Source organism: Ptychodera flava, chromosome 6, assembly GCF_041260155.1.
Source record: "Ptychodera flava strain L36383 chromosome 6, AS_Pfla_20210202, whole genome shotgun sequence".
NCBI classification, from domain to species: Eukaryota; Metazoa; Hemichordata; class Enteropneusta; family Ptychoderidae; genus Ptychodera; species Ptychodera flava.
Genome location: NC_091933.1, coordinates 13995401 through 14011302, shown reverse-complemented (window position 1 = coordinate 14011302; position 15902 = coordinate 13995401). Strand labels below are relative to the sequence as shown.

Below are 15902 nucleotides of genomic sequence, written 5' to 3'. Positions count from 1 at the left end.
GAGAGAGAGACAGAGAGAGACAGAGAGAGAGACAGAGAGACAGAGACAGAGAGACAGAGGAGACAGAGGAAGGAGGGGGAAGGGAGGGAGAGGAACAGAGTAAATAAAATTGCGTAAAAAGTGTGGGCATGGTTGTTAGAATAACGTTGTGTCTTTTCCCCATGATTAGAAAGATTCACTTCGTCATTAATATCAGTATGTAGAATTATTTACAGAGCATCAGGGATAGCAAACCACGCCAAGATCATACGACGTTATGGCGATGTGTTTATCATCGTCGTTTTCTTCACTTGGTGTCTGAAAATTTTGGAGTCTTTCTCTTAATTTCAGTTCTGTAATTTTTCATGTCTTGCTTTTTCTTTTTTCCTCTTTTTTTCCCTTTCTTTTTCTAATATTCAGCCTTTCTTTCATTTTTAATTTTTAAAGATCTAATTGTGTTTTTAGACACAGACACATAGCATTTCAAGGCAGACTCCTCAATTTTTTTCAACTCGACTACATGCTTTGATATCATGTTTGTGGCATTGTCAAATCGCGAAAGCAATTTTGATCAGTAGGTTTGTCTTCATTCTGATATCATCTGTGATCTTTGTCGGCTTTGCCTAAAGCGACAACATGGTGATCAACTTTTCTCCAGCGAAAAGTTGAAAAGACTATACAACGAGGTATCGGATTTTTCCTCTTGCTATATTTCATGACCTGTGAGATGATGGCCAATTTATGTTCCTTATTAATGTCTCTACGGTCGCGTCAAAATGTTTTACCGGGCAGTGACGTGACGTGTTATCTATTGGTTGTTATGGAAAGAGAGATCCAGAATGCATGCATAGATCAACAAAAATTTTCCTCATCTTCGCACGTTTTGCTCCGAATTCGCTGAGGCAAATAAATATAAATAAAAATCACCGCTGCTCCTTTACTGTACATGAAAATAGCTATATTCATCTAGATCTACCTCTGGCTCTACAAAGATCCATATCTCTATGTGTGTCTGTCGGTCTATCTCTCACACAAAGTTAATGTTGGGCTGATGCTCAGCATTTGCATCAAAATTCTGTTCTCCATGTCAGTAGCAGTATTGGCTCCTATGACCTGTCCCTGCAGTCCAAATAATGTAAACTTTAACTGTAACTCAACATCTGAAGAGTTCTGGCTATTACATAGTGATCGTTTTATCTAACAAACCACAGGGCCTCATAAGTGCCTATCTAAGTCAATATTACAGCGTTTTTCTTTCTTTTTCAATGTTACAAATAATCCAGCTGAAGAGCACAACACTTGTGTAGCTGTCTTTTGTGTAGCGTGTATTGGCATGTATAGTGAGTCCTCGTAAATGTGACCTTTAGTTCCGTGACCTCTAGGCCCGGCTCTAGCCATGCCTACTTCCTGCCCTGCCCTCGCTATGCTTACTGTACTAATTTCATATAGTACAGTAAACACAGCGACGTCTGTACACGTGTCCAGAAGGCATGGCCAGAGGAATTGGCTAGAGGTCACGGAACTAAAGGTCGTATTTACATATGATCACATTCCCCATTGAGGGCGCACTATACATGCCAATACAAGCTACACAAAAGACAGCTACACAAATGTTGTGCTCTTCAGCTTTATTTGTAACATTGAAAAAGAAAGAAAAACGCTGTAATATTGACTTAAATAGGCACTTATGAGCCCCTGTGAACAAACTTAAGACCAACAAAAACACCCGAAAAACTGAGCACAAACTAACTTTAACCGAGCCTTGTTTCTTTCAAGACACACGCCATTTAGTGCAGAGCCAAATTCGTGACCAAACCTTCGACAGCAAAATGCACTTAATCACAAATTAGTTCCCCGGCGCAAATCTATGGGTTCAAGGCGAAAAATTGAACTTATATGTATGTAAAGTTTTATGTAAAGTTGGATCGACAAATATGGAGATTTTAGCTTCACATTGATATGTAGAAGGCTCAATGTGTGTGTTGTATATTATATCTATCTATCTATCTATATATATATATATATATATATATATATATATATATATATATATATATATATATATATTATATATATATATAATATATATCTATATATATATCTATCTATCTATATATATATATATATATATATATATATATGAATTGCTACAAGATAATGATTACATTTGTGTGTACTTGTGTATTTGTGCGTTTAGAATAGCTTATATGATAATGATAAAGTGATAAAGTTACTGAAAGATTTTCCAAAGGAATGGGTGACTAAGTGGCCTTTTTCTTGAAGAAAAATAAAGTTCTTTGAGGACGCTTGTTCGAAAGAAACACTCTTGAAAATCGATTTGTCGCGAAGTTCCCCGAGAATTTCAAACGTCCAATCGAGATCACAGTGTTCGAGCTCACGGTGGGTAGAGTACTATGATTAGGAGCCCCAAGGCCAAGGACTTAGGCCTTGGCTAGTCCCGGGAACAGTGGCCGAGCAAGTGACGTCATGCCCCTGTCCGAACGCAAGATGACATGGTCACGATATCGGAACTGTAATGTGTAGAATACCGGACTCTTTATTGGTGTACAGTAAAGACATTTCAGAATTGAATAAAAAAATGAAAATTCTGGAAAATACAATAGGAAACTAGGAATTATGGCGCTTTTTTAAAGCAGTGAATGACTTTTCCTAAAGAAACATTTGTTATCGTGGTCTGTAATCACTGAATAACGTTTCATGAATGTTATGCCTGAAATAATCTTCGATTTTGAGACTAGTGTTTTCGATGTCAACTTTGCCTGTTTGTAGATTTTTCCCAGATTTCTTTCTATAAACCAAATTTTGACAGTATTTTGCCTGCAGAAGACAACCATTTCCTAGTAGTTTGTGATTCTTTTTAAATGTTTTATTTGATCAAAGTCTTGTCAGGACTTATCCCCCATATATTTTAACCTGACTAGTGCAATTTTAGTTTGTCAGGGTAAACTACCTACTTCTAACAAAATTGCGATGCTATCTTATCACCTGAGGACCTCATATTTCGGAACAAGAAAGTAAAATTGGTTGGATCACAGCACCGAAAAGTTTTAAAATTGTTCGCATACGGCTCGGATCATTTAGTTAGTGTAAGACCCAGATATTTATATTTTTGAACAAGTTCAAATTCTTTATCATCATTATGAAAATTTGTTTTTGTTAATTTGATGACCAGACTTGTTCAATATCATAATTTTTGTTTTGTTAAAGTAAATATCTCTAATCCAAACTTTTCACAATGGTTTTTGAGATTATTGATATTACGTTGTAAACCTGAGGCAGTTTCTGATAAAATCACCAAATAAGCTCTATTTTTGCATATATAAGTGAACCACTGGCCGGTCCTTCCTCAAAGAATGAACCATGGGGGTTGAAGTCAAAGTGTAAAACACTCCTCTAATTGTCGATGTAATTTTGAACTTTGTAATTTTCGCATTACCACTCTCCCTGAGTGTGTCATAGAGAAGGCTCCTTGTCTGTGGTGTTGTTGAGAAATAAAGAGATTATGTAGATGCAACATCAGGCCTATACATCCAACAATAACATGCATTAGCTTATAGGCCTACAGAGAACAAAAGCCGAGGCGCAAGACGCGGGCCAGGTGCCATTAGGGGGACCATGTGATATCCTGGGGGGCTTGGAAGATTTTTTTGGGAAAAAAAGATTGCGGGAGGTAGCCTTTGAAAAAAATTCAGCCAAGGATGGCAGAAAAAATAAAAGATTGCCAGCAGACATGTAGTAAAAAATAATGCATGGACAGTTACTATAAGTCTTTACTTTCATTTTCGGCGCGCCCTCCGGTAGCCCCATTTTATAACATCATTTCGGCGCGCCATTTTCATAACATCCTTCATTTTCGGCACATCCTTTGGTCACGACATTTTCATAACATGATTTCATTAATTCACTGATTTTAATAACATTTTATCTCACACTTTTGCTGTCGTTTTAAATGTACCCAGTGTTTCAATTTGAAGCATGAAGTAGCATTAGGCACTCATTTGTTGTGCTTCTGCTACGGTATCTCATACCTTTGTTGACAAAATATGATAAGCCTTGCATATCATTGTATATGACAACAAAGGATACACGGTATCCGGAGCAGGCTATGTTGATAAGCTGAATTGAGTATTCAAGAACTCAGTTGTACAAGTGGGAATATCTTGTTCAACCCTCGTTACATGGCATTGCAAATTGTTATTCAAGATATTTTCAGGTGTACACCAGGAAGTATCTTGAATACTCAATTTAGCTTGCCCACGTAGCCTGCACCAAGTATCATGTGTCCGCTGTTATTCTTTATAAGGGTCTTGTCAACAAAACTTTGTTGTATATAAAGTGGTTTCCACATGTTTCTGTAACTACTCTTTCGCAATTTCTAACTTTTTTCGGCACAGCTTTTACAATGCATTGTGATGAGAGTTGGACAAGGAGGCAAGAATTTGCCTAAAATAGACCTACTTATGAATGTCTTAATGTTATGCTTGATTTATTATTCATTTTGTCTTTCAAAGCATGTTACAGGATTCCAGGATCCTATACGCCTGTCAATATCCGAGTAGAAGCTGCATTCCCGAATGAATAGCCATATCTTGAATTTGAACCAATCACATGAATTTTGAAACATTATAAATATAAGCCCTCTGTAGCATACATATATGTTATACATACATACATACATATATATATATATATAGATATATATATATATATATATATATATAATATATGTATTATATATATATAAATATAAGCTGCATCTTTAATATTTTCAAGTAGTGAAAAATATAAATTTACCGATTGAGATAGTAACTTGTCTCTGATGACAAGGTAGGCCTAATAGGTCAATTGGGAAATAATTTTGTGTAATATGTTTCGAGTCTTCGTGAAAACTGGGTAAAACACTCAAAATGACAGGACATCAAATAATGGCATTTCACTGCGTATATGCACACTAAAAAATTCCTCCCAGAAGGGAAGTGAAAGAAAAGATGCCAGAATTCACACAGCAAAAAAATAACTTTACGTGAAACTGGGAGAAAAACAATAATGTTCCGCAGCCCATATTCTTACCCCCCCCCCGATTATCAAATGGCCCATCCATTAACCTTTACCGATAATACCACCGCGGTTGTCCAGTGTATGTATTTGTTAGATAGGTCGACAGACAAATTAGCCTGTCCCCACTTCCCCGGATCTACATGCGAGATGCCCGGTAAAGTTCACCGCGGCTGTGGTCGTACGGAGTAGAGTAGCTAAAGGTGCTTCCCCCAAAGTCTGAAACATATTGGTTGATCACGAACATGATTTACTGTGCGGTCAAAAACATATTCGACTCTGCCATTTAAAGGGAATTGTGTTTATTTTTGCTTTTATTTTGTACACACCAGTTATCTAGCCTATGATCAGCAATTGAGGTCACGCTCACCTCCAAAAATCTATGCGAGGATAACTCACACGTTGATGCTTTATTGAATTCTCCTTACCCAGTTCTCATACCCACAATACACCGATACCCCCTCTAGGTCGTATTCGTTAGCGTGCTCAGAAGTGGTTGTGTTTCAAACTGCTCCCGCGCATTCAGTTTACAATTTTCAGCCAACTTTGGACCGATACCAACTGATCAAACCGTAAGTATTTTGAAATCAAAATAAGTTCACGGATAACCCAATTATTACTTTTTGTTTTCTCTCAAAAGTAACATTTGGATATCAATCTGAAGCAAAATGCAACAATTTCTTCGAGACACACTCTTGTCTGTTCTTTGTTGTCCGCGCAGCCGCAATCGTGACATGATGCTTTCCTGTCAAATGCTGAACTTTCCAGTCCCACTCTCCTTGTATTTTTTTCGGTGAAACTCCTTCCAATCGAACTACACAGTAAAGGCGTATATTCGTTCTTCCTCCGTCCCACTGATAATGTCATTTTAAAGTCCGTTCTCAGTAGAGCGATGTTCATGAGGAAGCCGGTGGAGTCGCGTTCATGATCATGATGGCCGCCATGTTCGCGCAGTCGCAATTACTACGACATTAAGAGCTGTTCTGACTCTTCGTAAAATCGAAAAAAATCAGAGAATTACCAACATCAGGCTTAAACTTAAAAGTAGAGTGATAGGCGATAAAATCCCCAACACATTGGTAGTGGCGTTCTCTCAAACACGTGCTGCCCAGCGGCCTAAATAGACATAAATCTACGAAGAGACGTGTGTGTCGACCCGTCAACCAACTGAGCAAGGAATCGGAGTTGTTGTTCCACGCATGTCGACTGATGTCCTTGTAAACGCCGTGTACCACGCAGTCGCGGAACCAAAACTCTATTCACGATTCTGTAAATCATTTGAGAACATCTCGGACCACGACTGCGTAGACCCCTCTCTTTTGTTTGGCCCAGAAATAAGAAATAATGTCGTTTTTCGATCGCCATAGTCGGTAAAATCAAAATGAGCCGTTGGCCCAGTGTTCAACTGCAATGGCGGATGTACCACGCACAACGCAGCAAGGAAAAGGTTTCGGATAACCTTACAAACTAGCAAATGACAGTCGTAGGGCTTCCATATAATAGAAGCATGCCGTATAACCTCAGACTTTTCATCAACAATTCCTCATAAAGTCGAAATCTCTCATGATTGTGTAGCTTCTTTAAATCACTTGGTCACTCATCATGGTATCGTGGATCGATTATGTGGTCGCATTTCCCGCCATTTGGTTTCTCTGATGCCCGGACCAGACAACATTTTCTGTCCGTTTCCTCATTCATTGTCTTGATAGACTCTACATCTGACACATACAATTTTCTGACATAGTGTGGAAACATGGTGTTCAATGAAAGTAGGGGACATCAGGTACAGAAAAAACATAAATTTTCGTTCACACACACACACACACACACACATATATATATATATATATATATATATATATATATATATATATATATATATATATATATATATATATATATATATTGCTCTGTGATCATTCTTTCCCCTACATCAAGCACTCTACACATCAAAATCTATCCCCATTTTACAAGATTCGAAGATCCTGTTATGCAAGTTAAACTCACTAACAGTAGCCAGTGTTTTACAGCGCCGTAACAGGGGACTTGAATCCTCACCTACCAAAGCAGCAGTCTTATTTCCCATAGCTGTTCGCAGTTTGAGATCACAATTGAATTGCTGGGTTAGCCAAATCACAATTATTATAGTACTAGTAGTACACAACAGAATCTACAAATGTCTACTGAGATTAATTAGTACATGTTTGACCAGATTTTAATCCTGGAAGTCTATTACAAGATGACATATTTCCTGTCAATTAATCTTGTATTTGTATTTATAAGACAAACTGTATCCATTGAAAATTCAACAAGCTTTGTTTTTATATGAACAATGATAGATATATGAAAAGTAATGTATAATTCTTTGGTATCAGTTTCTTTTGTTTTTCCTCACAAAGAATGGCTACAATTATGATGTCAGATGATATCAGTGAACCCTCGTCACCAGAGAGTACTCCATTTGATGATGCAGATCTTCTCAACAATCAGCCGGATGATGTCACAATGCAGTTAGCTGCTGCAGGTATGGTGCATCATAAATTTGTATCTTTGAAACATACGTACACACACCCAGAGTTTCCGGCATCATTCCAGGTTTTATTGAAGAAACCAAACAATAAGGCCAAGGTAATTAAATTCTTTGTTTTGCGTCCACTCAAAATGAGAAAAGGTACGCGTCTAAGGGGCTGAAAAACACACACAAGAAAATTAACACAATGTAATTTGATTGCAGCAAATAAAAAATTGTAACAAAATTTTAGTTCAGAAAGCTAAGCGGTCATGTCCTAAAATTTCCTATTCAAATACATTGTGTGTGTTTTTCATGAAAACCTTAAAAACCTACGCGGTTTGGGGACGCAAAACAAGAATTTAATTACTTTGGCCTAATTGATTTTTGTAAACCTAAAAATGTAACATTTCTGTTAATAGTTATGTTTGAAACAGAAAATCCATGCCTTCTTAAGGGAAGCATAAGAATTAAGTCTGTTGGAAAAGAGGTGTAGTGGAACACTCAAAGGATTTTTTTTCTTCATTCTCTTTTTCATTTTCATAGGTCCTATAGGAGTTGCAGCAGCTGCTGCTATAGCAACAGGCAAAAAGAGGAAGAGACCACACTCCTTTGAAACCAATCCATCAATCAGAAAGAGACAACAAACAAGGCTGCTAAGGTTTGTTCATTTGCATGAAGGCATGGTAAATCTGATAAACACGGTCATCTGTGCCACACAAGTTCTTAGTATTTCTTTGCTGTGCATGTCACAGCCTTCATTACACAATGTTTGTTTGTTTTTTTGTGCAAAATGCCAACCCTGTGACGAGTGTGAGTAGGTCACAGCATCAGTTACCAATAAGAGGTCTACTTTTCCATCAGAAACTATAATTTGTTCGACCATCAACTAAAATCAGCATACTGCAATATTCTAGTTCTATCTTGTCACTACATCATACACTGCAGGCGGACTCAAGATTGGTATTTCTCAGTGACTGGTGCAAATAAAACATAAAAATTGGTCATCAAACATACAATAGTGACATTTTTCACACCTTTTTATGTTGTAGTTCCAGTTTGTGTGAAAGAAGGACAATTTTAAAGCATTGCATATGAATTTAATGTTTGCCTATTGGAGTTTTGGCATGTACTTATTCATGTTAAGTCATGGTAGTACTGTTGGTAGTCATTGCAATAGTGGATGTGACGGCCATAAAATGCTCCACCAAATTTCTGAAATCCTTCTTTTTGTAAATACAGCTAACACTATATTTATTCTTTTATTTTTTTATTGTACTTCAGAAAACTGAAGGCTACCATAGATGAGTACACAACACGGGTTGGTCAGCAAGCCTGTGTTATTGTATGTTCACCTGGCAAGCCAAATTCTTCTTTCAAAGTCTTTGGAGCTGCTCCTCTTGAGAATGTGGTGAGTGAAATACACTGTGACAACATTGTGTAAAAATTTGGTAAAAGCATTTACTCAAATCATCTAGATGAGGAGACAGCAGGAAGTGAGTTGCCTATCTTGCAGTATGTCTGCACAGTTGTGAACAGTAACAAGTTTGAAAATTGTACTTGCTGTAAAAAAAAAGGTTTCTGTTAACTCATAAATTAGAGTTTAGCTTACTGTCTGTGTGGCCAACTTTCAGTGAAATTGAAATTGCAAGCCCTCATCACTGTCTGTAAATACAAAAGATATGAGAACTTTTTTTATAAATCAAGTATTGTTATTTCAGGTTCGTAACTGCCGTAATGTGATCATGTCAGAATTGGAGAATGCGCTAGCTCAACAAGCTCCCGCCCCTCCGCCGGAGAATTCCAACCTCCATGAGTTGCCACCTCTCGTCATAGATGGAATACCGACCCCTGTGGACAAGATGACGCAAGCCCAGCTCAGGGCGTTCATTCCGATGATGTTGAAGTACTCAACCGGCCGAGGCAAACCAGGCTGGGGGAAAGAGTCATGTAGGCCGGTGTGGTGGCCGTCAGATCTACCCTGGGCTAATGTTAGAAGCGATGCTAGAAGTGAGGACCAAAAACAAAAGGTACAGATTCAACATTACCTAATAAGTTGGTTACTTGTTAAATTTAGTGGGGAAATAAATGCATGAGAATTATGAGTTATGCATAGCTGTGAAGTATCTAGAATGTACAGATAAGTGATGGTGCCAAGTTTAATGCCCTAGGCTCTTTAAGTGGTGTGCAATTCTATAATCAACCATCCCAACTCAAGATAAAATACTTTCCTATCGTGCTAAAAAGGGCTTCATGCAACCATAACACTTGTTGTCTCAGGCTAATCAAATCAGGCTCTAAAATTGTGCCAACAGACACTAGCTGTGCTGTTTTTAAAATCCAATGGATAATGTATAGCTTTAAATTACAACCACCTATACTGTATATGGAGAATACAAACAGGGACGTAGATAGAAAAAAACATGGACGTAGAGACACTTCAAGAAAATAGTCAACAGTGTAACTACAACAGTAGCATTCCATATGTACACGCCACACAGGTGTCATGGACCCATGCACTGAGAACCATTGTTAAGAACTGCTACAAGCACCACGGTAGAGAAGACTTGCTGATTGAGTTCACGGAGGATACACCAGCAACACAACAGCAGCATACACAGCACATAGTTCAACCTCACACCGTGCTCCAAACCATTAACAATCCAGATGGCACAGTGTCACTCATCCAAGTTGACCCGGGTACTTCAGTAGCCACACTAACGGCAGATGTTGCCATCACCCATCAGGTAAGATATCCATCAGGTATTCGCGGAGCAATATATCCAGTTAAAAACATCATTTCATCATTGAATTCATCTCCATGAAGTAGGCCCTTTATAATATTGGGTTTTCCATGTTAAAGGGGCAGTTGTCAATCCCTGGTTCTTGTATCAGTGCTTGTTGATAGTGACTGTCTATTTGATTTTAATCCCTTGTACTTCTTCAATAGATGTGTCCAGTTTGTCAATTTGTTCAGAGATAAAACTAATGAAAAGCATGTTCCTAAAAGTCCATAGAAAAGTGAAGTGGGGAGTGTAGTTGACTATTGCATATATATTTCCTTACCTAATTTGTCCATGTCTGTATGTGTGGAGTGTGTGTATGTTGAATTAACCCTTTGAGCGCCGCAATTTTTCCCACCAAAATTATCGTGTGAGACATTTTACCAATTTTGTGAATTTTTCTGTAATTTTTTTGACAATTTTGGATCAAATGAACATCACATTTTATTGGCTTTGGATTTTTATAAAAATTCTAGCAAAATTTAGAAACAAGTTGACAGGTGTGTATTTTGATATAGGCTACAAAAATTGACTTCGGTGCTCAAAGGGTTAAGCACAATGTGGAAGAGTAGTACATGCGTATAGGAACTGATTACATGTATACTCAGGAACACATGCTGATCACAGATATAATCAATGTGACAGCACAGACAAGTGGATAATATGTGTGTTTCTGTTACACTTATAACTGAAGTGCTGTGTGTCTCTCTCTCAGAAACCAGTGTGGTAGGATGGAGGACAGCAACAACCTAAACTGTGACTTTAGCTCAGTCAGGTTTTGGTCAATTTGAGGTCAAGTGCTAGTTTTCACCATGCTGTCTGTGTAGTCTATTCTAGACTCTAAGCATGTGTTTCCTTTGATCGTGTTCACCGCTTAGCTAGTTTAACTGAACTGATGCATGGAGGAAGGGATATCAAGTTACAGAAAAGCTTTGAAGAAGAATTTCACCTTTGTATCGGTATTATTCTCATCAGTGCATTAACTAATACCGTGCTAATCAAAGCCGCTGTTGTTTCACTCCTGATTCTATTGTTCTTTCTGTCATCAGCATAACAGCAATTCACAGGCGGAGGCCACCCAAGCAGTCGCTACACTGGCAGAAGTCGCTGCTGCAACACAGAGCGAGGTAGCGTTACCACAGGCACCGCAGGCTACTCCGGTCTCTGTAGACATCAACAGTGCCGCTGCTGCCGAGGCGGTGGCTACGCTAGCAGAAGCTACTTTGTCGGAAGGTGGCCATATTATGCTGTCAGGAGACGCAGCAGCTGCCGTAGGTGCTCTAGCTGGGGTACATGATGCATCATCACAGGGTAGGTAGACACAATAGAACACTCCCCCCTAGGAAGTGAGACTGTGTTTTGTCATATTGTGGCAATTATTTGATTGTTATGAAAGTTAGCACCACTGTAGCTGTTTCTATTTATGCGGTGAAATCATCAGATCCGTCTTGTAAATTCCGTTTTCCCTGACATTTATGATCTGTGTTTATTCAGGTGGTATGGTGACTATTCCAGTGTCCATGTACCAGACAGTGGTCACCAGCATCGCAAACTCACAACAACACCACCAGCAGCATCAGACACACCATGCACAACAACAGCAACCGCAACAACCACAGCAACAACAGCAGCAGCAGCAGCAGCAGCAACACCAGCAGCAGCACGCCGGCCACCACGAACAGTCTCAAGAACAGCACCAACAGAGACAAGAAAGCATTCCGCAGGTTGCCATGGTTCCCAACACCACACAAGCCAGCGACATGGACCATTCCGATGTTCCAGTAGCCACTCATGCTGTGGAAGTTGTCACTTTAGAACAAGCTCAGTAAACGGTTTCCATAAATTTGAATTCTTTCAGCAATTTGAGCGACAAAAATGTATTTATTACAGAAGCGGTATTGAGATAGTTGTTTTACTGTAGAGAACGTCATACCACATCTTACATCGTATGATAGCGTTGCAGTGGATGGTGTTTGTAGACCAGTTGTATCATTGTGTTACAAGTTTATTGCAAACCTCAAATTACCTGTAAAACTTTGTCATATTGTTATACAAAGAGTATATTTTTTCATATTATGTACATTTCACCATTTTGGTGAAATCGGCAAGCGAGTAGGATGCTTTACACATGATAGATATTTTTCGATATTTGAAATCAGTGTAACCCATCTACAAAAATGTGCATGATCCACCCTAAAAATCTTTTCTCAAGACAAGTATTTTTTGCAAAAGAGATACTGTGCTTAGTTCATATTTTACCGGTACATTTTCGTTCGGAATGTCAATTTTTTTTTTCTGGTATGCCTGCTAAATACAGAAACTGGATAAAATTCTTATATTCCTTGCTTGCTGATAGTTATTGGCCAAACTAGGTACAGATGCAGCTTCAGAGGCTCTGGTGAGCCAATACAACCCAGAACTGTGAGAACCATTGAGGGTACAGTGGCAGCAATTCAACTACAATTTAAATCAAATAAAAAGCCACTTCAACTGCCAATTTCCATTTCAGCCTGTGATCATATGAAATGCATTCACAGATGGAGCATTTTGGCAAACTTGGTGCTTGAGGCTCATCGTTAGCGTGGACACACACCTCATTGTTTTACTGTTTGCTTTTACTGTGCTCAGTCGCTATTGACAGCTTGTGGATTTTTAAGTAATTTTTTTTTTTGTATGCTCATCTAATGTTTTTGCCTTAGGTTTCTTTTAACACTGCCTTCAAACTTACCATTAAAATGTAAAACTGAAAAAATTGAATTTAGAATGAGAACAATTTAGCATCAGAGATTATGAATTTGCTTTTTGCTATTCCTGCTTGATAATCTCTTGTGGGGGGAAAAAACACTGACTCATTCAAATGAACTGTGTAAAATTTCTGCCATTCAGAATTGTAAAAAAAATTATTGTAGTGACAAACGTCATTTTGATGTTGTCTCATTTAGCATTGTAAGTTTTGAAAGACACTTGTAAATAAAAAGTAGAATTCTGTTTGTCGAATGTAGTGTCAAGAGTACATCATCAGCCGCAGGGTTCAGCTAAAAGTGTTTGTCGTTGCTGACACTTGTAGCCATGCATCCCCCGTCTCCACAACTTATGTTGGTATGACAGGCTATATTTGTCATATCGTTGGTGTTTACTGATTTATTAGGAGTATGTAGTGATTCTGCTCCAGAATGAGAAGCATGGTATGTGTTCCACAAACTCAGTACGCCTAAGAGATCACACAATAGTGGTACAAACAAACTTGTATGTACAAACATGTATGGAAATACACATATTTTTATGGGCATTTGTGCAATTGGATTTGTTTGTACCATGGAGGTTACACTAATTCAAAGTTTGTACCGCGGTCCATTCGAATTTCAGGTTTTACCCATTATCGGAAAGAGAAAATCAAACTTTGTTCTCCAGAAATCAGTCATACACCAGTTACCTTGCCCTATTTTTTTTTTCCTAGTGTGTTTTCTCCAGAAACATCACAAAATGTTTTGAACCGTCTCTGTCCATTCTTATTGGACGGGATTGGTTGTAGAAAGGTACATCCATTTTTTCCTCTAAGGGTAAACTTGGTGTTACAAAGCCTGACTTAGTACTGAAACAATCGAGATCGATTTTACAACTTTATGTCGTAGAGGGCGCTATAACGAGCACCTGACAGCCACAACAGAAGCTCAGTTCAGATTCCACTACTTTGAGATGACTTTGTGAAGTTACATTTACAGTGAGATAATCGAAGAAGTGAAAATATCCGCTGGAAACGTAATAGTCGCGCCAGCGGCTTACTGACTACGCATGCGCTTATTCATAATATACTATGCGAGTAACCGGAAGTGTACCCTTCTTTCTCATGATGGGCGCCGCCATGTTTTTTTTTTTTGAGTACTCGTAAATAAACAAATACGAAACAAATTACTATGATATAACATGCCTTTTATAAAATATACCTCTTTTATTAGCCAGTAAATGTTATTATACACCTTGTCGCTGATACAAAGTATCGTTGATATAGATAAACGGAGAAAACTGTCGTGCATATGAACGGGGGCATACGCAAAGAATGCTGGGATTGAATTATAGAAGAGCGCCCCTGTGTCAATAATTAGATTCAAAAATTGCAAGTTTTTAGACGGAACGCTATAGTTTTTAGCTTGCAAGTGGAAGGTGGGCAGTGCAGTTACCATTGCAATGATAATTATTGCATAATACGTCCCTTGTTTAACGCCATAGGCTGTTATCATTGTAAAAATTGCCAATTTTTGTCCAAAATTTTTACATGCTACAGAAAATCTATACCTGCCCTGCTGCAGGGTTTGACGTACGTCGTTTAAGTACGTGAACTGCTTTCATCAGAGGGAAACTGGGCATAGTTGTCATATAAACGTTTATGAAGTAACAATTACAGTTTATCATGAATCAATACAAATAACATTGCCAATCTTAACCCCTGGCGCGACACCAAGGGCTCAGCCCTATATAATATTAGAGATTTAAATTTAAAGTTTGATGTTGTTTTCCTTTGAATTGTATATTTTCAAAACCGACGCGCGTGCGGTTTATTGCAGATGTCGAGATGTTGCGAAATAATTTTCGCGATTTCGTCAGGAGGTAGGATAATTGGTCACAGCTTCGTTGTAGAGATATATAGATACATACTATTCTTGTAGTACTAAGAAACAGCAGCGTGGCGCAGCGGAAGCGTGCTGGGCCCATAACCCAGAGGTCCCTGGATCGAAACCAGGCGCTGCTAAAACTCTCTTTTGGGGGATTTTAGCAATTATGGGAATGTGCGATTCCTAACCGTGAACACAATTGGGACCTCTGTACTGTACAAGAGATATACGACTTTGGAATGCCACGGGTAGAAATCAAATATGTATACATGTACGGCCAGAACCATTAACCAGTAACATCATTTATAATAAATTTAAACTGGTATTTTGTTCATTTTTCATTGATGACGAATTCACCAGCAAGAGATTTCGCTGAATACACGTTGCCGGCTGCTGAAGTGAAGTGCGCGATAACAAAGCGCAGGGTGAAAGAGTCCTTTTGGGGAAATTGTTTAAAGCGCAGTGGTCGTCGCGCTGCGCATCCTCCTGAGGGGGTCCCCCTCTGTTGTAAACAAATCCAAGAACGCCGCACATGTTACGGGTTGATTATAATGTTTGCGATATTGCCGCTTGTTAAAATGGCGGCTGATCTGTCACAAGCATACCAACTAACCAAACAAATGTAACACGCAATAAAAGGTCAATTAATCTAAGTTAAATATCTGCTGATATTGAACAATAATTGCACGCTGGATTGAGATCACATTTGCTCATGATTTCTTGAATCAGTTGAATGGGGCTCGGCTACTGTTATCGCTCGAGCCATAGAGCTAGACGTACGCATGTGTACGCATGTATACGCCCGCTAGCAAGGACGAGAGCTTTCATTTCAAGAGGCCCGACAGGAGTACAAAGACAACAACCCAAACTACAGAAATCTACAGCTCGCAGAGCAATGCCCGCTGCAGCAAGAAGCATCTCTGCCTCTGTTCCGTTCCGTGGTCT

At 38.7% G+C, this 15902-nt stretch overlaps 1 protein-coding gene and 1 non-coding gene across 5 annotated transcripts; both read left to right on the top strand.

Moving 5' to 3' along the window:
- The first annotated feature begins 5487 nt into the window (after window positions 1–5487).
- LOC139134904 (DNA-binding protein P3A2-like) lies at window positions 5488–13344 on the top strand. 4 transcript variants are annotated; one of them, XM_070701995.1, is made up of 8 exons: window positions 5488–5627; window positions 7431–7579; window positions 8111–8225; window positions 8849–8975; window positions 9286–9594; window positions 10066–10311; window positions 11397–11658; window positions 11842–13344. In XM_070701995.1, exons 2-8 carry the CDS (start codon window positions 7456–7458, stop codon window positions 12174–12176), a joined length of 1518 nt encoding a protein of 505 aa, XP_070558096.1. In that variant the 5' UTR covers window positions 5488–5627; window positions 7431–7455; the 3' UTR covers window positions 12177–13344. The 4 variants fall into 4 exon arrangements, with proteins under 4 accessions (XP_070558096.1, XP_070558094.1, XP_070558095.1 ...); XM_070701993.1 differs by having other exon boundaries at window positions 5513–5627; window positions 7455–7579; XM_070701994.1 differs by having other exon boundaries at window positions 5523–5627; window positions 7436–7579.
- A 1678-nt stretch (window positions 13345–15022) lies between these two features.
- Trnam-cau (transfer RNA methionine (anticodon CAU)) lies at window positions 15023–15094 on the top strand. The gene has a single exon. It is a non-coding gene; the product is annotated as a tRNA-Met (tRNA).
- Window positions 15095–15902: the final 808 nt, after the last annotated feature.

Bases quoted from the DNA above. Each gene is read 5' to 3' on its own strand.
- LOC139134904 (XM_070701992.1), top strand. From the start codon at position 6,819: ATGAAAGTAGGGGACATCAG. The intron at 8,226-8,848 runs GTTTGTTCATTT...ATTGTACTTCAG, and splicing joins CAACAAACAAGGCTGCTAAG to AAAACTGAAGGCTACCATAG. The intron at 9,595-10,065 runs GTACAGATTCAA...CACGCCACACAG, and splicing joins GTGAGGACCAAAAACAAAAG to GTGTCATGGACCCATGCACT.